We start from the raw sequence: 21748 nt of genomic DNA on the forward strand, positions 1-21748 counted from the left end.
AAAGTTTCAGATGTACAAGAATGAATGGGAGAATGAGATCGACAATGATGTGTAAATAAATTTTACTGTTTCTTTGTTCTTGCAGTGAAGAAACTTCATCTCTTTCTTTGATTGAAACAATTGTGTTTTCTTTTATAAATATTGGAGACCATTTTTTAAATACTGAAGAATTCTAACGAACATCTGAAAGTATGAGAGTTAATGATTTGTCAAATAACTATTAGTATGTAAAACATAATTGCTGTTTTCTGAATGTATAATCTTTCACAGCCAGTAATAGCTCCTTAACTGTTATTGTTGAGGCATCTATCTCTATTATTTGGCTATATTTTTAGATTGACTTGTGCTGTGTTTCTTTTACTCAAAGGACTGTTGCCATGGCTCAAGAGGCTCTTAAGATGAAGCTTGTATTTTAACTGTGGGAATGAAAACAATAAGTCTTTTTAAAATGTTTTTGGCAACTTAGAATTAAACAGATATTTTGAAAATTGGCAAGTATTTCGTCCTGGGCTGTGACCTGTTTGCATTAACCTTTCTGAGCTTCAGGTAAATTTTGAAAGCCAAGAAATAAACAGGATTTTTCTATAAGGGAATGCGTAGATACTGCTTTAACTGTAGTGTCACAAGGAGTGACAATATAGGAAAGCTGTTTAAGTATCCCAACACTTGTAGTTTTCCAGCAAACTAGATACACTATTTATAAGAAAGATCAATATGGTTAGAAGCTAGGTGCCAGAGTCTTTTAGGAATATGTCTCTTACAGCAGGGAGCTGAAGAATGAAGGTGGGTCATAGGTTTTGTGAGGGTATTCTTTGGTTAGATTTTTTGTTTGTTTTCCTGCTAAAACGGGAAAAGCCCTGCTAAAGACTAATAATTAACAAAATGACATAGTGCTATGTAAAATATGTCCCTGATTAATGCACTTTAACTGTGCTAGGAATCCTTATTCCGACTAATTTCCCCCCAGAATTATTATTATTTCCTTTTCTTTTCACTGCTAAAGCATCATATTTTCACCAGGCTTGCTGTCTGCACTGGATGACTAATCGTCATGGCACCTGGTGCATTCAAGCAGGCCTGTGCAGTGGAATAGTCATACCTAGTTATGTCTGCACACCTGATGTTTTATTAACCAGTATTGATTTTTTTACCCGGGGGACTTTTTTCTTCCTGAAAAAAGGCAACCTTGCAGGAGTGAAAGGCATTGCAGGGGATGAATTTCTAATGAACCCCTTCTTTCCCTTTTTTGGCTCCTTTTAATGTAGCTTCATATTTTAAGTGCCTGAACTGAAATTTCATTTTAAGCAATTCCATTTTGATAAATCCTTTTAAACCTTGACTTTCTGTAAGGTTATTTTTTAAAGATTGTGCTGCCTGACTGACACGCTTAGCAGTGCCTGTAAATTTGAGCATTTCATTATAGGTTGCAATGAAGCATGCTCACATGCAGTGAAATACAGAGAATTGAGGAACCTAGACTATTTAAGTAATGCTGAAAAGGAGGGGGGGAATAAAAGAAACCTCTGTCATAAATCAAACAGAAAAGGAAGAACTTCGGTACTCCTTAGTAGTAGTTCACATGGTTCAATTAACAGCAGATCTCTCAGAATCAATTGCACTCTTGTTTGTATCAAAATAAGTTTGTGATTGTATGTATTTGTGTGGAGATTTCTTTATTTTGTTACCTATTTTTAGAATGAAACCCCTGAGATTGCCAAGGAGAGGCATTATTTATCTTGAGAGTGTTCAACATAGAAGTGTTACTATGTGAAAGAAAGCAAACCCAGTGGTTATCTCTGTGCTTAAATGCAACCAGAGACCTTCTATAATCCATCAGTATTTTACCAGTGGCCTTTTCCTGTGTTTCAATGGTTTGTTTTTGTGTTAATGATGAAGGAAATTTTAAAATAAAGCCCAAAGGAAACCACTGCAATTGAAAGAAAGCTGCGGAAGGGAGTACAGAACTGTTTCAGATCTGTGTCTTAGTCCTTGCTTTCACACTGCATTTTTAATTTGCTGCCACAGTCCATCAGGCAGTGTGTACGGACTGCAGACACACCATTAGTTGTCAGTAGATGAGGGTCCTCATGACTCATTCTGACAGCTAACTTGCACTATCACAGTAATATGGGCTTGAAGCCCTGTTTTATTCTTTAGGTGCTAAAATAAGCTTTGTCTATAGAAGTTATTTTTTTTTTTTCTTCTGAGTGCTGCTAATCATTAATCTGCTAAACATCCTGAAGTTCATTTAGCATTGCTGTAGTTCTGGTTGTGGTGTCTTCTCTTTGTATAATCAATCTCTTTCTTTTACAGTTTTTGGCACTGGGAACACATTATGGCAAAGTTTATTTACTTGATGTCCAGGGGAACATCACACAGAAGTTTGACGTTGTAAGTATGACATTATTTAGAACACATCTACTGGGATGTAAAATGATGTGATGTACTGAGTAATAAATAAATTAATGCTTTTGCTACACCTGAAATTTTGCGAATGCATTTCATGAACTACCCCCCCGCCACCATCATCCCCACCCCCCCCCTCCCCCTCCCCCCCTCCCCCCCATAAAACAAGAGACATTTTGTGGTCCTTGAAAGAAGTTGCACTTGGGTGGTTTTGTGATGAGGACGTCTCAGTTTACATGTAATAAACTTTTGTTGTGAAGACAGAAGAGGAAATACATATTTATAATTGTTAATGGCTATTATTAATTATGGACCCCTGGAGGCTTGTGACTTCCATAAGGTTTGAGCCTGCTCATTAGGTGACTATTGTCAGTTGTTAGTGTGTACACTATCGTCTTATCTACTTGCCACAAGTAATTGAAAATTGATTGATTGCCTTGCTAGTTCAGTTTATCTACTGCAAATATATAACGCTAATATTTTATGTGAATGTTTTGAAGCTTGGACTCTTAAGGGAATGTATTGATTGAAAGAGAAGAGGCAGACATTTTTTTTTATTTTGGTTCCTGATATTAGAGGATGAATGAAATGCTCAATTTAAAATTATTTTTAAGAATGTTAAATGTTTCTTTTAATTGTGCATATTTGTTGATTTTTCTGTTCTTTTATTATTATTTATTATTTTTAATCTTTGATACTTCTTCTTCAATCTCCCCATTTTCCATGGGTTGGGAGGAAGGGGATTAGCAATTTTAAATTTTTATTTTTTATTCCCCATCTGGTGTTGTCACAAAATCTGGTAACCAAGCATCAGTTTTTCATCGCAATGTCAGCCCTTGTCAGAGTATCCATCGCAAGACGTTGGCATGTTTGCAGAGAGAACGTATGTTCTAAAGCTGACACAGCTAGCTGCATGGGAGGGGTGAAAGGTTTTGTTTATATTTTTGAAAAATCTAATTACACAGTTGTTGTGCAAAGGGAAAAAGTAGCAGCCAAAACCCAGCCTCCTAGGCACAACCTTTGGAGGAAATTTTATAGATAGCAACAGTCAGATTAACAGTGACCTTCCTGGGTATTAATAAAAGTCAAGCTAATGATGTTCTCCTATTTCTTTTAGCTTTTTATGTTCCTTGGCCCTGCAGAGGAGATGCTGACTGCATTTCAAAAGAGGAAAGGCTTTTGGTGTCTGTCTTATAGTACCAATTAGGTTTCATGTATACCACTTGCTAAAGATGCAGTTTCTTTCTCTGTAGAGTAATCTGTTTGGGAAAGACCAGAGTAAAGCATACACAAATTCTTTTCTTCTATTGCTGAAGTAAATGACTTGACTCAAAGACTTGCTCAAATGAAGTGGAGATTTTCTCTGGAGACAGGCATTAAATGTCTTAGACATGTATTCATTCCTCTCTAGGTCAGGCACTTGGAAGAGTTCATTTGTAGTACTGTCATCTTTCTTTTAGGTGCATGACCAAGGCCCTCTTCTTCCACACTGGTTCCTAAAGGTGAAATCCTCATCTTTCTGTGTAAAGATGTAGGGCATTGCCTAGGTGTATAGCAAGTCATAAGGGGTCTTAGTGTCTATTGAAAATTGTGAAACAAAATCCCTGCATCCTCTTTATACCATTCACTCTAATCTGCTATTCTTTGCTTTACTTTTCTTTATTATTGAAGTCCTACCAGTGGCTGCTGGGAGGGTGATTTCTTATGATGAAGTTAAGGTTAGGCCATATAAACCACTTTCTACTCTAAAGCTTTTATGTTGTTACATCTTTTCCAGACTTTTCCTGGCTTCAAGCTAAAGATTTTTGTGCTGCGCCACCTTATAGAGATGGCAATGATTTCTTTATTTAACTATATTTTTTAATTAAAAGCTGCTTTTTAAGATGAAGAATAGGAAGAAAATGTTTATTTCTGTCTATTCTTAGTATATCTTTTTTTTTTTTTGTAATGGCACAAGCCCTCTGTGCAACAAATAAATTATAACGTCGATCAGGTGGAAAGGGTGATTTATTTATTTATTTATTTATTTATTTATTTTACAATTTGAAGAAAATTTATTTTGATCAAGAAGCACTTGCCTTTTAAATAAAATCTTTTATTTGGATCTACTGGGTGTTGTTGAACCGAACAGTCTGTCTATGCATTAGAGCATTGCTGTGTGTTGAATCGCAAAGAAAACCTACATTTTTATTGAAAAGAAAGCAAGCTACTTCTTGAACTCTTATAGATGCAAAACATTCTCTTGTAAATTCTCTGTGACGAAGAGTATTTTCTCTGGTTACATGTTCTCTGATTCTTCATTGAGTCTGGAATGAGCAAGTTCCCTCTGAGAAGTGCTTCTACTGCTGAATAGCTAGTGTGATTCTACCTTGAAGTAGCAAATAGGAAAAAGATTTGAAGTCCGAAATAGGAGAAAGATTTCCAGAGAATTTCTGAAAATCAGTAGCGTTTAAAAATTGTTCCAACTAAATAAAATAGTTTCTTCTTAGAGAGTAGGCAACATTACCTCAAACACAGAAATCTTAAATTATTTGAAATAAACAGTATTCCTTGGGAGTGAGTTTTACAAGTTTTGCATTTTGAAAGATTCCATTTAGCAGATGCTTTCTGTCTTACGGGATGGCAGAAGTAACATGAAGCCTTCCATCTAGAAGAAATCAGTTATGTAATTCAAGGAATTGCTCTGCATTTGAGCCTTGCTCAGTTTTTGTTGTTTTTGTTTTGTTTTGTTTTGTTTTTTTTTAAGCCAAGTTGAGAAGATAAATTACTTTTCTATACATCTCAGTCTGTTAAATGTGTAAATAGGGAAAACAAACCTTACAAGTGAAACTTTAAATCACTAAATCCCAAATACTGTCAGTATGTGAAATAAACCAAAATTAAGAGAGTTTTTTTTGTTTGTTTGTTTTTGTTTTTATGGGTGATCTTAAGTGTTCCTTTTACACAGTGGTGTAGATATGTTTCATGTTTGAGTCTTGGTGATTTTGCTTCGGCCATAGTTAAGTAAAACTGTACCATAGAGAGGGAGACATAAGGATATTCCCCTTTCATCCCCCCAAAAAGTTACATATATGTAGAAAATACTACTTCTGTTTTAGTCTTCTCAATTTTCCATTTCTCTCTGTTAATCTCAAATAACCATGTTCAATAATTGAAGTGGGCTTGGAAGTTGAACAAATATGAATTTTGTTTTTATGAGAAGTCAGTTTTGTTTTATATTGTCTCACATTTGGATTTGATCCAAATTGTGACACAGAAATAGAGACTGATCTCAGAGGATTTACAGCATAATTAGTTTATCATGTCTTCAGTTCCTGTGAACTTTGAGAGCGAAAACTGACAGGTATGTTGCAGAATCTCTAACATGGTCAATTTCTGGATGATGACCTTCCTGTTGAAGTCTAAATTAATTTAAAAGCAAAAACAAATAAAAAACATTCTGCAAGAAACACTAAAATATAAAGCCTGGTAGCCATATAAGTTCTGCTACCTTAATACTTTGGTTATTTTTTCAATAAATCTTTTAGAACTTCATCCTGTAATGTCCTTAAAATACCCACATTGTTTTGATGTTGAATTACAAATACTGTTTCTAGTGTTGCAAAGATTTATTTGTGTGCTCTATTTTAACCCATAAAATTCACTGAGACTTCTGTGAAACTAACCTCAATGGCTAAGTCTTCAGAACAATCTTTCTTTCATCCTGCTCTTGAAATACCTGATGCTGGATCTGTACCAGGTGGACTACTAGTCTTTTCAGGTTTGCAACTCCTCTTACCAATAGAAGTGAAAATGTTTGTTTTGAAACTGTGTGGGAGATTCTTGGTTTGGGGAGAATTACAAGACAGGAATTTGTGGGGGTTGCCTTAGGTGGTGCTGGTATCTCAGTGGCCACACTTGCAATTCTTGCATGATCTCCTTTACTCCTTGCTTAGTGTGTTTTTAGCTCTCACCAGTGTAGCTGTCTTTGACAATGTCAGCCACCTAAGATTAACTGATATGCATCCTCAAATAACGTATGTTTGACAAACTGGTGTTCTGTTGTATTAGGGTTCAGTGCATTGAGTGAGATGAAATGTGTCAAACGTACTGAAAATTATTACTAAAAGGAAACAAGAAAGGGGGGGGGAAAGCCTACTAATGCCACTGAAAAGGATGATGCAGGACTGATTCACAGCATGTTAATTCCAAATGCCTTTCCATCTTTCTTTTCCTCTTAGACTGTCTACAATTTATTAATATAATTATTGCTTCGACTGACATGTTGTGGATTAAGGACTTGTAGGTATGAAGAAAGCTGTATAAACATGTTTAGTTAAGTAACAAATCAAAAACCTTCTAAAGGGCAAGAAAACCTGTCCCCGTTCTGGTCTTCTAATAAACATCAAACTTAAAGCAAAAACAGTAAGAAGTCTTGGCTGGTGCCAGTGATACTCTGTCAGGAGTGGAAATGCAGCCTATTTTACAAGTAGGGGACGATTTAAATGTTTAATGCATCAGAGGTGCTTCAAAGATGATGCATGAGCCTAGAAAACAAATGTAAATAGCATTTTAAAGCTTCTATTAGTGCAAAGAAGTTGTAGTAGTCTTTGCATGCAACATTCGTGAGCTGTTCAAGTGTGCTGGAATTTCAGAAAGAGAGAATGAAACAATTAAGTAGAGGTCCATTTTTTGTAGATTTCTTTTTCCCCCAAACTCTTTTTCTGCTTCCCATTGTGTAGTATTAATCATTTCTTTGTGTTTTTTTTTTTTTTTTTTTAATCAGAGTGTCAGTAATCCAAAGTCACCAGGTCCTTCCTGCTACCTTGAAAATTCAAAGGGGAGTTCCTTCAGTTGTAAGGTTATTGTCCTTAGACTTAAGAAAGTTACAGCACTTGCAGCCTCTGGAGCAAGAGTGTTGCTTGCTTAAAGATGAATCAATGGTCTGTTGGTGTTGCCGATACCTCAGAAAGTTGCAAACAAATGTCAGAGGTTTCTGTTGGCTTGACACACTTTTGAAAGAGTTTAATTGCTAACAAGAAAACCATATTTTCTAACGAAGCAGCAGCAGTTGCTGAGCACTGAATGCTGTTGCTGGAATTGATGCAAACTCCACTAACTGTTGAGAGAGATAATGCAGCATCTTTCAATGGGGGAGGTAACTTTTAGCATTTGATTGTATAATGAAGAAGTTGTTTTGAATGGAACTTTACATGAGAGTTTAAGACTAAGATGATATAAATGTCACTTATTTTGACAGGCTACTTAAAATTCCCTGTTTATTACTTTAACTACATCATTTTAGTTGTCACTGTCAGACTATGAAAAAAGACTTAGTCGGGAAATGAAACGAAGCAATGGAATTTAGAGTAAAGATCTGGGTAGCTCTGTGTTAGTATTTGCAGTGTGTCAGTGTGCCTGTTAAATTTGAAGCTGAAATCCTGCTATTTGTTTAAAAAAAAAAAAAAAAAAAAAAAGGCATGCTGCTATAAATGTGGGCTCCAATAAAATGAAGTAGAAAATTCATGTTCTGATAGGAAAGTGTGTTTATGCAGTGTGTTTGTCCTTCCCTTCTGTGGGGCCTATCAGCCATGTTGGTGGTGCCGTCCTATGGCTTCAGGGCTCTAAGTTTAACCCCTAGCTCAGCCCAGTGGGAAAACTGGAGAAAAGTGACATTCTGCAGTGTTTTGCTCTGAAGACTTTGATGTCGACACCCAATTTAATAGCCTTCCTTCTATTTCTGTCTACCTGTATTTTCATTTTAGCTGTAGATTATTTGGAAATTCAGAGCTTTCTACAGTAGTTGTGGGAGTCCAGAGGTTTTCTTTATAGTAGTTGTGGGAGTAACTCTCATGGCCTTTGGGTCTGTAATTTTGGATCTTATAAAGGGTTGGAAAGTGTGTATTATGATGCTTTCCTGTTATTGTGCCTACAAACGACTCCAGGTTGTTTGTAATCTGGAGTGTTTTCAATGGGAACTATGATGCTACTGAATATTAGGACCCTTCCTTAGCAGGTGTCATAGTGTACCCTGCACATGTCTGTCATTTGATGAGGAGTTATCTTGACTGGGTACTGTTGTGGCGTTAGAGCTGTTATTTTGTAGGTCTGTAAAAGTTTCTTGTATGACAAATCACAGAATACTCGGAGTTGGAAAGGACCCATGAGGATCATTGACTCCAAATCCTGGCTCCCCATGGTACTACCTAAAATCAAAATATATGCCTCAGAGCATTGTCCAAATGCTTCTTGAACTCCAGCAGGCTCGGTGCCATGACCACTTCCCTGGGGAGTCTGTTCCAGTGCCTGACCACCCTCTTTGTGAAGAACCTTTTCCAGATATCCAGCCTGACCCTCCCCTGTCCCAGCTCCATGCCGTTCCCTCGGGCCCTGTTGCTGTCCCCAGAGAGCAGAGCTCAGCACCTGCCCCTCCGCTCCCCTCATGAGGGAGCTGCAGGCCGCCATGAGGCCTCCCCTCAGCCTGCTCTGCTCGGGGCTGAGCAAACCAAGGGACCTCAGCTGCTCCTCATATGTCTTCCCTTCTAGACCTTTCACCATCATTGCTGCCCTTCTTCAGACACTCTCTAATAGTTTTATGTCCTTCTTATATTGTGGTACCAAAAACCTCATGCAGTGCTCAAAGTGAGGTTGCGTCAGCTCAGAGTGGGACATTCACTTCACTCAACAAGATTGAAACAAAAAGCCTCTTGTAGAAGTTTTGTACATCACCTTTTATCCACCGTATCCCTCTTACCTTGAATGGAGTGTTGGAAGAATTTTTATTTGAATAAATAGATCAGATTGATTTGGAAAGTATTTGTTATTAATAGATATATTGCTTGGTGTCTGGGTGAAATATGGAATATTCAGTCATGTCATGTACAGTTAATTTTTGTAAGCTCAAAACTGAAGGAAAGATGGCTATTACTTTCAATTATTCTTTCAAGCTTGTAACTTGTAATAGCTGTAGCTTAATGCAGAGTAATGTAGAAAGTTTAATTGGGAGTATAGGCTCGGCTACAGAAGATCTTGGGTGGTCCAGACACTTGTTTTTTAAATGAAGTTAGCTTGTACAAGTCAAACATAGGCTTGTGTAGTCACAAACAGTAATCTGTATGCTGTATATTTAATTTCTATCAAAATTATAAAGCTTGTGTACTTTATCAGCTGTTTCTGGGACTGCAGTCATTTCTTCCTTCTTTGACTTTTCACCAGCAGCTATGTTGTCCTTCTTTTGAAAAGGATGTCAACCCCATCCTTAGGCTGAATGTCTTTCTATAACTTCATTACTCTTAACATGCATGGGGTTTTTTGTTTGTTTGTTTGTTTTCTTGACATAGAAGCATAGGAAGAAGTTTTCTTTTTGTTCTTTAATATCCATCGCTTTTCTTCAGAGTGGATAGGGTATCTTACTGTCTGTCAGTTGTATGTCATGACCAACACTTAAGGTACTATGTTCAGGTACCTTAGAATCCCTCCTCAATGTCACTGATTTTAGAACGAGTTTGTTAATGTCACTCTTTAGTGAGGTACAGGGCTGTTACTAAATACTGTTTTGTCACAGTCATCTAGAGATAGCAAACAAGTCAGTTTCTGTTGATTTAGTAGGATTCTATCCTGCTCTGGGGCTTTCTCAAATAAATTTTTAATATCTGGAAAATTGTAGGTGAAAATACCGCATTATAGGAGAATGATAGACATTTAGAACATTAATTCTATAGCTTTTACTGTACCCTGTTGGTTAACCAAAGGGCAAAGTTTTCAATGTATTTTTTATTTTTTTTCATCAGACCTTGCGGGAGCTCTGAATCTATTTTTGTGAAAGATCAAATAGAAGACCTACTGTAATTCTGCTAAATATATTTACATGTGGCATTTTCAAACAAAATTACTTGTGACATTATGCAGAAACATCAAAAAAAAAAAGTTCTTTTTGTTTGGTTGTTTGTTTTTTTTTTTTCCCAAACTCTTTCACCATCCGGGTTTGGTAATATTTGTCGCTTGAATGTAAACTGCATCTTGTATCTTGTGGTTATTTAGAAAATTTATTTTCTTTGCAACTTTAATGGCTTTTTTTTTTTTGTTTTAAATTTCCTACACACCATAATTTGACAATTAAGCAACAAAGTTTATTTGCTTTTAAGAATAACACAGAAACATAGCTTCTAATTTGAAGGACATAACCGTGCACATAACTGTTAAAGAAACAACCATATACAGTATTATTTTTTCCTATCAGATTTAAACAGAGTATTATTTTACTAGAGTGTAATTGACACCTAAAAGAAACCCTCAGAAGAGTGCCAGTATATTTCAAACAACTGTTAATACAGGGTATTTATATTTTTCTGTTCCTTCCATTGGCTTTGTCCCTGGCAAGACTAGGTTGTTCTCTCTCTTGGAAGAAACCTCAGATTCTCAACCATTGGGGATGTCTGTGCCCTACTAGGAACTTGACCAAGTTTGACCAGGTGATTTTTACTGGCCAAAGGCATATTTTCAGTGCTTTGCCTGTTCCTTTTTCCAGTCATCTCAAAAGCATATTGTGCCACATCTGTCTCATACCCTCCCCAAGTCCTCTTTGTTGATATGCTGCTGGACTACTGGGCCAACTTGCTCTAGAGTTTTTATTACCAGCAATGAAACAGTAAGTTTCAGGTTACACAGATGTGTCTTCTAAATCCTTACAACCTTTAAAAGCATAGGAAGGATATGGGAAAGTTTGCCTTCGAAGAAGCTGGTATACTGCTGATTCCTAGAGCTGTTTTCCTTTTGTTAAATGGCATATTATACCTGAATGACATTTTTGTGTACACCGAAGGCAGGCACTTGCGTGCACGTATAAAAATAATAGCAGTTAGCTTGTCAGAATTATTCACAGTTCTGGCATTAATAAAATATTCTTTGCATTATTAAATGTTTTCGTAGTTAGAAAGTCCAAAGCAACTGAGTTCTGGAGGACAATGTTTTTTATATAAGTTGACATTAATGATAGAGCTGCAGCCCTTTGTTTCTGTTAACAATAAAAATGCAACACTACTTAAAACATAGAATGACATAACAGGGGCATAATATGATGAACAAAACATGAAGGCAAAACTAAGCCTTTTTTTCCCATAGGGGGTAAGATATTGTTGATAATGAACTTTGTAAATCTAATGAAGATGCACATCTAAAGGATGAGACCAACTTGCTTTAAAAGACATGACAGTGTATAGTAGTTTTTGTTGCCCTCCTGATGGACAGCAAAATATGGACAGTCCAGATTTCACTGGTCTTGGGTGTTAATATCCTCATATTGCTTGTTGACAAAAGTAGCTACTTAAAAGCTGATCATCTCTATTGTGACACTGCTGAGGAAGCTAGTTCCACTCACAGTCCTGTGGCACAGAGAAATAAGTAAAAGATTAAGAAATGATAGAAATCTGCTGGTTTTGTGTTTAGCATTGCAACCCCAACTCAGAACAGAAATCTGTAATTGCTACAGGCCTTGGCAGTTCTTGAAGATAGGAGCTTTGAAATGTGAGCAGTATAAAGATGGAAGAATGAATGGATCTGCTTGCGTTTTTGGATCTACATTAAATAAAGTTTATTATAAGCAAGGATATCTACACTTGCTGTTATTGAAATAGAGCCTCTTTATATGCAAATGCCTTGTGAAAGTTGCACAGGATCAATTCATCTTCACATTTAGCTTTCCCTGTCTTACTGCCACAGTAAGAATACTGCATGTGATTTGCCACTTATAGTAAGTTACAGTGCACTTCAAGATTAATGGTTTCTACTTGTGTGAGTACTCTCCTCCCTCTCCCCCCATCTTTTTGATTTGCAGATTTTTTAGGATCCTGTCAAGAATCCAAAACCTGAAATTGATCATTGTTGAGGATCTCTCTGCCAGGTTTGTGAGACTTGCTCAAATGACACAGTTGCAAATAAAAGAAGTTTCTGACTTGGTGTCCGAAGAGAACAGAATACTTTCAGTAGTCAAGAAATGTATTTATTCTTGCGGACAGCTCTGTGCAAGTGTTGATAACGGGATGTTATCAACATGGAAAAATGTCACTTCAGTTTTAGCTATTGGCTGAACTTCAGCATTGATCACCCAGTGTAATATTCAACAATACCAAGGATGTGACTAGCTATGTCTTTTTTTCAGCCAGGAAAGGGAGTTCTTCATTCATATGGGAGATCTTTTCACTGGTTGCAGTAGATACTGGACTGGGATCATCATCTATAGTAGAATGGTTGGCAGGCTAAAATAACTGGGGAAAAAATAGTGCAGTTTTTCATTGCAGGAGCTCATAGAAGGATGAAAACTGTGTAGCTGTGGCAAGGATAATAGCCTTGCAATGGGCATATGGAAAAGCAGGGATGCTGGGCGCCCTGTGGTCATGTCCTCTGTCCTGTGTTATGTCAGGGAGGGGGATTGTCATGGCTGTGGTGAAAACCTTCCTGAAAGTGATGCTGGCAAAACAATGAATGACCCCTGAAAAGGATAGTCAAAAGCCTCATTGCTTCTTTAAAAGTTGGTCAAAGCACCAATAAAATAATCTCTAAAGAAAACCTGTCCTGACAAGAACATGCACTGTATGACCTGGTTGGCCTCTCCCATCAGTCACTTCTTTCAACTGTGGTTTATCAAGAAATGGAGGAAAATCTCAAACTTCCCACTTCTAAATTCTACAAAATCCTGTTAAATGTGTTAATGACAGTGCTGGTGTTTTTCTATTAAAAACAGCCTGTGAAAGTGCCCCAGTAAGTTTGATCCTCAGAGTTCTATATACGTTTTTTGGTATTGTTCTCCAAGGCTCAATTTATAACATGGTAGCCTGTGTGGAAACTCATGTTCCGTGATGAGTTCTCCAAGTTCGCAGTGCTTGGGGAGCCATTCTGAAAAGAAAGCAGTTAGAGAAATCAGTGAGGTGAGCCTCCAGGTGGCCTGGAATAGTCTTCTCCCACCATGTGCTGCGTTTTCTGAGGCACATATACGTAGTTATCACCTGGAGCCCTTACTCGGCTCCCCAACATCAGCCCTTACTTCAGCCCTGCCCGTAAGTGTGTGCTGGGGAATATTGTTCCATATTCTCAGATGCTTTAATACAGAGATAGCAACAGTGAAGTAGAGGCATGCTTAGGACATTTCATCTTTGAGGCCTTGCAGTTACGCAGTGGATGGTGAAGGGGACCTGGGGAGAGAAGGGAAAGGGAGTAATTTGTTTGCCGTGGCACAAAGCTCCCAGAAGGAAACAGCTTTACACGCCAGTGTTTTAAGAGAAATGAGATTCTGTTTTGGATGTGTCAGGAATTAGCTAACAGTTAAATGCGGCTAGGAGGAGGTATAGGCTTTCAATATAGATTTGTTTTCAATCATAGCTTGGTCATTCCTAGACGAGCATTTTGATTATCTAGCAACTACTACAGGTTTAGGGAGATCCCTTGTTAATTTTTCTCTTTGGATGTATTTTTGCTTAGTCCCTGTAGTTGACAAACAAGATTAAGGGATTCACTGATGTGGAAAATATTGAAATCACTGTAGGCTTTTTGGTCTTTCTCACTTCCTTAGACCGTATATTAGAGATTCCTTGTCCTCATATTCCCTTACATTCCGACAAGCTTTTGAGATCTTTCTGTTTTGTAGGCAAGGTTTGCCTTCCCGCAGACAAAATAAAAGTTAATGTTGTTATTGTTCTGTGTCCCAGACCTTGTCACTCTCCCCAGCCTTCCCCCCTCCCTTTTTGTCTAACCAATATAATCTCCCATTTTTCATTTGGAGAATGACAGATTCAAGAGTGTTATAGGAAAAGCACTGGAGCAGGAATCCTCACTTATCAGAATACTACCAGTATTGCTGAACAAAACCTCTTTGGTGTGGATATTAGTACATTTTCATCAAATGAAAATTCATATTGTAAAGTCAGAATATGCTATTTCTATTGGAGACAGTGGCAAACAGCTTGTTCTGTAACTTTTAAAGCTGCCTTTTCAATTTAAACCTTCGTTTTGCTACGTTTCTCAGATGTGCATATGTACATAGATGTATATGTACTTATATGATGTTGTATGTAATCCATGATATAGCATCAAAATTTGCTTTTGTGGATTTTTTTTCACTCTATTGTGTTAGTAAGACTCAACAAATACGCAAACCATGCATAAGTCAGTACAGCACCATAATATTTTTTAAATATTGACGGTGTCTTCAACTGTTTGCTGTATTTCCTGTCACCTCCTCTCACTTCCCAAAATGAAAAGGCCTTAAAAAGTAGAAGTTGTTTTTTGGCCAGTTAGTTAAATTAGGCTTTCTTCTAGGTGGGCTGAGGTTATCATTTCAAATTGGAAAGACACCCCTGGAGAAAGAACGTTCAGTACTTGCCAAGTCCTCTCTTTTTTTTTTTCCCAGTAGTCTTAACAACATTGTTTTTCATTATTCAGTGGTGTATAGAACATCTAATAATATGGGTGCAAAAGCTGAAGAGTTGAGGCTTTATTTAGAGCAAGTTCCTTATTCTGCTAGTGCAAGGCTCGTATATAGAGAGCATCTTTGCTTAAATATGACAATAGCTAAGGCAGTTTGTTTACAAATCAGCATTTGACACCAGACCTCCATGGTAGAAGTAATCGCTTCCATTGGAAAGAAGTATTTCCACCATTTTAATGGTGGAAACAATACAAACAAAAAGGTAGTAACTCATATTCCCGTGGATTAACTTTTTAAAAAGTGGGGTTGTATTGCTGAACACTAGAGTTGTACATGTTTATGTGAATGTTGTGCAGATGGAAACACATGGGTAAGTGTAAAAGGGGAACTTTTAGGAGACAGGTTTGTTTAATTTTCTTATTACAGTTTAAACTCTAGTTTATATAGTTTTCCTGTAGTATGAAGAGCAGCTACAGAATGGTTAGGTAGATAACAATGTAATGCAGCAAAAAAGACTTAGAGATGATTGTGTCCTGTGGGTAAGTATACATGTATATGCATGCATGTGCATAGGTGGGTAATTAAGAATCTTTGGATTAATTTAAGGAAAGTTCTTGAAAATTCTTCTTAAAGAGTGGATGAAAATGCTGCATAAACGGCTTGTGTTAGCGTTGGGAACCTCTTGAAGTAGAACGAGCTTTGCAGCAAGTATGATCGAACACTGCTTTGCTTTTCACACTCTTAATGTGTTTGTTGCTTGCCTGCTAACCATGGCTAAAAGGCATGAAGTCACAGGCAACTATTAAAACGTTTAGATTCCTAGCTTGTAAATATTGCATTTCTCACAGAATTGGAGTGAAATCCAGTCTTATGTTTCTTGTTCATCCAGTTCATATCCATTGGGATGCAGCATTTGTGAAAGAATCAATTATCCATTTGTTAGTCAGAAGAGCTTTACAAATTATACATTAGCAGATTGATTTCTCAGGTTCACTGTTGGGGGACTGATAGTATAAGGTGGGTTGATGATGAGTGTCAGGGGAGAAGGAGTTGCCACAAAGAACACAATTAAAAGAAGCTTTCTGAGTGGCCGTGAATTTAGTCCTAATTGAAGAGCTGACATAATCCATACTAAGTGCATTTATTTCAAGCATTTTTACATTAGGTAATTGATTAGTGCATGAGGTACATTTGTTGGTAGATGCTCGATTTTCCTTTCCTTTAAATTTAGAGTTTTCCAAAAGCCTGTATTTAGATCTGTTTGAGCAAGATCCCTGCTAGCTCTTTTTCCTTCTCCTTAAACTTTTCTTTCTTCCATTAAGGTAACATTTTTTTTGTTCTGTAGTGTCAGCTTGACATTATTGATTTTGAACAGTCAAACTTACTTATGTTGTCGAGAATTCCAAACATGTCTCCATCAGAAAGAAAACTGCAGCTAATGGAAATTCAGCTGAAGACATTTCTTCCTCCTTTGCCAGAACTTCCACACTTTATGAAATTCAGAGGCTGTTCTCAGGTTAATCAGTTCAGTGTATCTCCCTTCCTAACTAGCAGGATCCTCCTTATTGCCGGACTTGAATCATTTCGATTTATAGATACTGTGTGTGTTACTGCTACTTATTCAGTCCTGTAAGTATCCTTGTGACTAAAAGAAGTTGGTGGTGGTTTTTTGGTTTGCTTGTGCTTTTTTTTTTTTTTTTTTTTTTCTTTCTTCCCCCCCCCCTTTTTTTTTTTATTTCCCTTAGTTGGCCTAAAGATAGTGGTCCTGATTAGGTTAAAAAAAAATATTGCCCAAAGTAGTGCTAATTAAATAATTGTTAGCAACTCAGAATTTTATACACAGGTGCCCAGGTTTTTATGGCATAGGATTTGAGATCAGTTCATATTTATTATTGAGTAATACGTGAGTAGGGTTTTCTTAAGTTGTGGATTAACACTTTTTGACCTTACTGTTGCAATTCTTTTTTTTTTTCTTTTTTTTTTTTTTTAATATGATGCCTATAAATTTGGAGGTTTTTCCTCCCCCTTTACTTCTGTCCCTCAAAAAAAAAAAAAAAGTTTAAAACAGCTAGCTGACCAAACCCCAGAGCATTTCCTAGTTCAGACTGTATCAAATGATCAGTCTTCCAGATGGCAGTGGCTTAGTGGCTCTGTGTCCTCTCTGACCTTCAGCGATTCTTCTTATTTTGTCAACCTGTGCAGGTAGATGCTGCAGGAGGGGTGCTTATGCTTTAAAAACCAAACCTATTCCTTTTGATAAACAAATTAAACTCTTCAGTTGGGACAGTTGGAATAAAGTTTAAAAAAAAATGTTTTTTTAGTAACATTTAATTTATATATATATACACACACTATATATATATATTTAATATCATACATATATATTTAATATATAAATAAAATAACTATATTAGAAAAAGGAAAGGGAGGGAAAGCCACAAAATTGTCTGTGCTTCTTTTTTCTGAAATCTCAAAATTATCCACAACCTGTTGATAGGATATAAGTATGACTAATTTTGAAATGGTAAGTACCTTTGCTGGCTGGCATGCAGACATGTATTTATAAAAATAACTAATCTGAATAGATGATTCTAGGAGAAACACCTTGGATTTAGATAGCACACTAATTTTATTGGTGGTCTCTTATTTCTGATTTTCGGGATAGCTTTATGTACATATCTTAAATGGCTTTACTGTGGAATATAATTCTGGAAATTATAGCTTTGTTGTTACTCAATGCCAAACTAGTTCCTGGCACTGGAGTTCTTCACCTTGCTAGAACTTTACTGTAAAATGCATTTAATATTCAGACTTGACCGTTATTGAGTTTGTGGTCTATCATCACTTTCTGAGTTGCATGGCAAGTTCTGACTGGTAAAGTCAGCAAGCAGGCTGGTAACCAACAGTGCCAATTCAGCATGAGCTATGGAAAAAAAAAGTATTTTTTTTTTTAATTTTTTTTTTCCGTGATTGCTTTACTTCGTGTATATCATCTAGCATAGTGTCTTCTGTTGGAAATTAGCTGAAAGTCTTTGTCAGTGAGCAGCTCTGCTTTTAGATGAATTTGTCTTCCCTGAGTGTCCTCTGCGTACAGTACAGACAACAGGGAAAAAATGCTGGGAAGGAAGTGAAAAAAGGAAAAGTTAAAAATAAATGATAGAAGTATTTGGCATTCAGAAGGCTTGAAACAAGTTGCCAGTTATATACAGTGTCATGAAATACCACATCTACTTGATTTCTTCCTAACAAATTTCTACTTAACAAACATTTCTGAAGTATCGTGTGCAATTTTCAATGTGAAAAACGCACATAATGTGAAATAATGTACGTGGTGAAGTTTTGCCTTGCTAGACACCATTTGGTTACCTGAGCACAATCACACATTTAATCTCCAAAGTGTGCTGTGCAGCCTCCAAACAGCAGTGTGATGGATCAAGTCCATCATCCTGCTCTTCTGCCTCATCTTTTATAGATAATTAACACAACCTTCCTTGCCTGCTTACCGCACTTTGTTTTTTGAGCATCAAACTTTATCCAAGCCATTTACCAGCACGGTGGGAACAGTGTGGACCTACAGGCTGAGCTGTTGGCTCTTCTGGCCTGTCTTTTGTTTCTTTTCATCTTGGGCTTTCTTGCCCCTTGAAGGAATGCCACTAAATCTGTTCTTGCTGTCCTGCAAGCACTGACAGCAGGTTTTAGGTGCTGGAGAGATGAGAAGGGTGGGGCTGACTGAACACAGGAACTTAGCGTATGGCCCTGTGTCTGGGTAGTGCTATTTCAGGGTGGACTTTCTGCCTTTCCAGTTGCAGAGTATTAAAAGATGAGAACCTCTGTGAGGAAGTTGTCGCAACGGCAACTTAGATACCACTGAGATACATGCTGTTTTTTTTGTGGGTGCCTGTCTGCCCACCTCCCTTCTCACCCCCCCACCACCCCCCCAGCAGAGACAAAAATCTTCTCTTGCACCTTTCTGAGCAAACCAGAAATTTAGAAAGGCATTTCCAAGGTATTAGCCAGGTGTGGGTGTAGCATCTGAGAATCAGAGCTTTCGTGAGGCCACTGACCACACCAGCAGGCCGGTGGACATGAGTTGTGCCCCTCAGTGGATGCCCCAGCTGTGGCAGGAGGAACAAGCACCAGCTGTCTGCACGATCAGGGCCGTGCTCACTTCTGGCTTTCAAACGCAGCGAGTCAGCATATCCACCCTGCGGCAGATGAAAATACAGCTGGAGCACATAAATCAAGGGAAGTTGGCTTGATGGCTTCCTTGGCAGTGCGCTTTTTGGCAGGCAACACAGGGTGGAAAGCCCGTGTTGTGATAGGCAGCAGCCGCGGTATTTCCATGCAGCGCTCCCTGATGACCAAGAGCGATGTCTTCTGCATGCAAGGAAACAGAAGAGCAAAGGCAGCATCCTTTCCCCAGCTGCAATGCAGCATGCAGTTGTTCAACCTTGATTAGAAAGAAGATTTTAGAGAATGAAAACGTAATTTATGCAAATGCTAGTGTTCTGTGGTTGTTTGTTTGTTTGTTTGTTTGTTTTTTCCCAAGGTGGAGGTGAGGAAAACTTCATTTTCCTGAGTTACATTTTGTGTTTGTGTGAAAGAAAAGGCGAAAAGTTTTGCAAAGACTCTGAGAAGACCTGAGTTTTATCCCCTATAGGATGTTCATCTGAACAGCGTGTTTTCATAAAACTTTTAATGGTGGTGTAATTCCACCTGCCATAGCATCTGTAAGGACTTGTGGTATTTTAGGCACACATCTGTAGCATCTAATGTGACCCCATGACTCTAGCACTCTTCCAGTGATGCTTTCTTTTCATACAAACCTATGATGAATTTCTCTTTTAAGATGCTCAGAATCACAGAGGTGATCTGTTTCATGGTGTCATCTGTTCAAAACTTTGTAAGGGTTTGAAAAGTTATTCTTAAATATCTAAGAGAGATTGACTTGGGTAAGGATCCTTCAGTGATGCTTGAAATGATGATATATTACGGAGGGTGAAATCAGGTTCATAGTACATAAGAAGGTTCTTGATATTTAATATAATTGAAAGTTGTTTTTTTATACGTGAGAGGATATGCACAGCATTACCCAAATAATGTTATGTTAGTCCTCAGTACTTAAGGACAGATGTTTAAGCTAAAGTAAACAGTAACAACTGTCTAACCCTGCAGGATAGAAGTAAAAGAATATCTTAAATGGATAGGAAAAATGAAAATTTATTAAATTGGTGCAGTCTTGAGGCTTTTCTCAATATTTCTCTGAGTACAACTATGTTGCACTTCAATACCTTCTAATACTAGCTTCTGAAAACACTATTAGAGGCAAAAATGAAAGCCAGAGAAGGGATTTGCAGGAAGAAATAATTACCAGTACAGCCATCAGACCAAACCAGAAGAATTTTCAGTTGCTTTGATGCCTGTGTTGTCAGCATGTTTTATGCTGAGTTTTGAGAGCAGGAGAGGTTCTTAATGAGTAGCCGTGGTGCATAGGCTCAGGTGCTCCAGTCCTGGGAGCCTGGCCCTTTGTGGGGGCTCTAGGCCTCTGAGGCAGGTAGCTACAAAAAATGTCAGGGTTCTGGGTCAGGCAAAAGGCTGGAAAGAAGGCTGTGTTTTGGCATTATTGGAAACAGACCTATTCTGTGATTTTTGGATTTGTGCAATTTAACATCGTACAACCTTTCATACATAAATCTCAGAAAGCGTAGAGGTCATTAAAGCATATGATTGCTGCTGCAACTTTAAATGTAACTTTAAAAGTCTTTTTTCTTTTCTTTCTCTAGAGCCCGGTGAAGATAAATCAGATCAGTCTGGATGAAAGTGGAGAACACATGGGTGTTTGCTCAGAAGATGGCAAGGTACAACTAACCCATTTGTGTATCTAACAAGGAAAAAGGCAGCCCTTCGTGTTAAACCTGTGATAATTGTGATACTTGTGGGGTTAATTCTTGCATTTAGCACCACTTTGCCCATCCATTTTGAGAACTGGGCTCGCCTTTGAATACTCAAAATTAAAGTCAAATATATTTTGCGCAAATGTGCTGTAGGAAAAGTAATTACAAGAATGTCAATAATGTAACTGGTATTAAGCTGATTAACAGCTGTGGCAGGAGGACACGTCACCTTAATCATTACTGCTGTGCCAGTTATACTTCAGTGACTAGTCTGCTGTTCCTGCAAGACAGTAGTTTAATGCCTTTCTGCTATAAATCCACAAAATTGGATTTTGTGGGCATGATTTCTGTGGGCTGGTGGTTTTCATTTTCACACACGTTATGAATGTTTCTCTTGAATTATAGAATCTTTTGATAAGCAATCATAGTTTATCAGAAGAATAAAGTGTCTTACAACAGCCACATTAAATAAATGTAAAATCAATATATGTACAGTTTCCTAAAAAACTGGCACCTACTTCCTTGACTGAGGACATACATCATTTGTGCAGTGTATAACTAACAATTATCAGTGCTTCTCTGGAATGTTGAGCTGTGACATTTAGTGGTTTTGGTGATTGATTTTCCACTTATAAGAATGTCTTTTTTGTTTTTAAGTCGATGGCAGTCTTTTCTAATGTTGGTTTGCAATGATAAAATTCTAATGCACAGGGTGTTTTTAAGCTTCTGTTTTGAATATGATGTTCATATACAAATGCAGTGCATTAAAAATAATTTAAATCATTTCTCAATTTCCACCTGACTTCCTGAGTAGAACATTTCTTATAGAGTAGATGTGGGGGGAGGAGGAGTGTTGGTGATCCTAATGGATTTATCCTATTCAGTGTAAGATGTATAAATGAAAACTAAAATTTAATCTTGCAATAGGCAAAATGGGGAAACAACCCCTTTAGACTGTATGAACTTTGATTTTTTCCCTTCCAAACAGGTAGTTTTTTTTCTGCAACAGGCAGAGAGCCACTTTATGTATCCAAGCTTTTTGTTTCTCAGA

The 21748-nt window shown here is 37.4% G+C and overlaps 1 protein-coding gene across 2 annotated transcripts in view; it reads left to right on the forward strand.

Annotated features, from left to right (window-relative positions):
* The window catches only part of VPS41 (VPS41 subunit of HOPS complex), a 115963-nt gene that overhangs the window by 20427 nt on the left and 73788 nt on the right, over positions 1–21748 (forward strand). For both annotated transcript variants that reach the window (XM_082754220.1, XM_082754219.1), the window contains exons 4-5: positions 2314–2391; positions 20587–20661. In XM_082754220.1, the coding sequence (XP_082610346.1) occupies positions 2314–2391; positions 20587–20661 (153 nt within the window). The remainder of the gene's footprint in view (positions 1–2313; positions 2392–20586; positions 20662–21748) is intronic.

The sequence above is a fragment of the Aythya marila genome, assembly GCF_965140915.1.
Source record: "Aythya marila genome assembly, chromosome: 2".
NCBI classification, from domain to species: Eukaryota; Metazoa; Chordata; class Aves; order Anseriformes; family Anatidae; genus Aythya; species Aythya marila.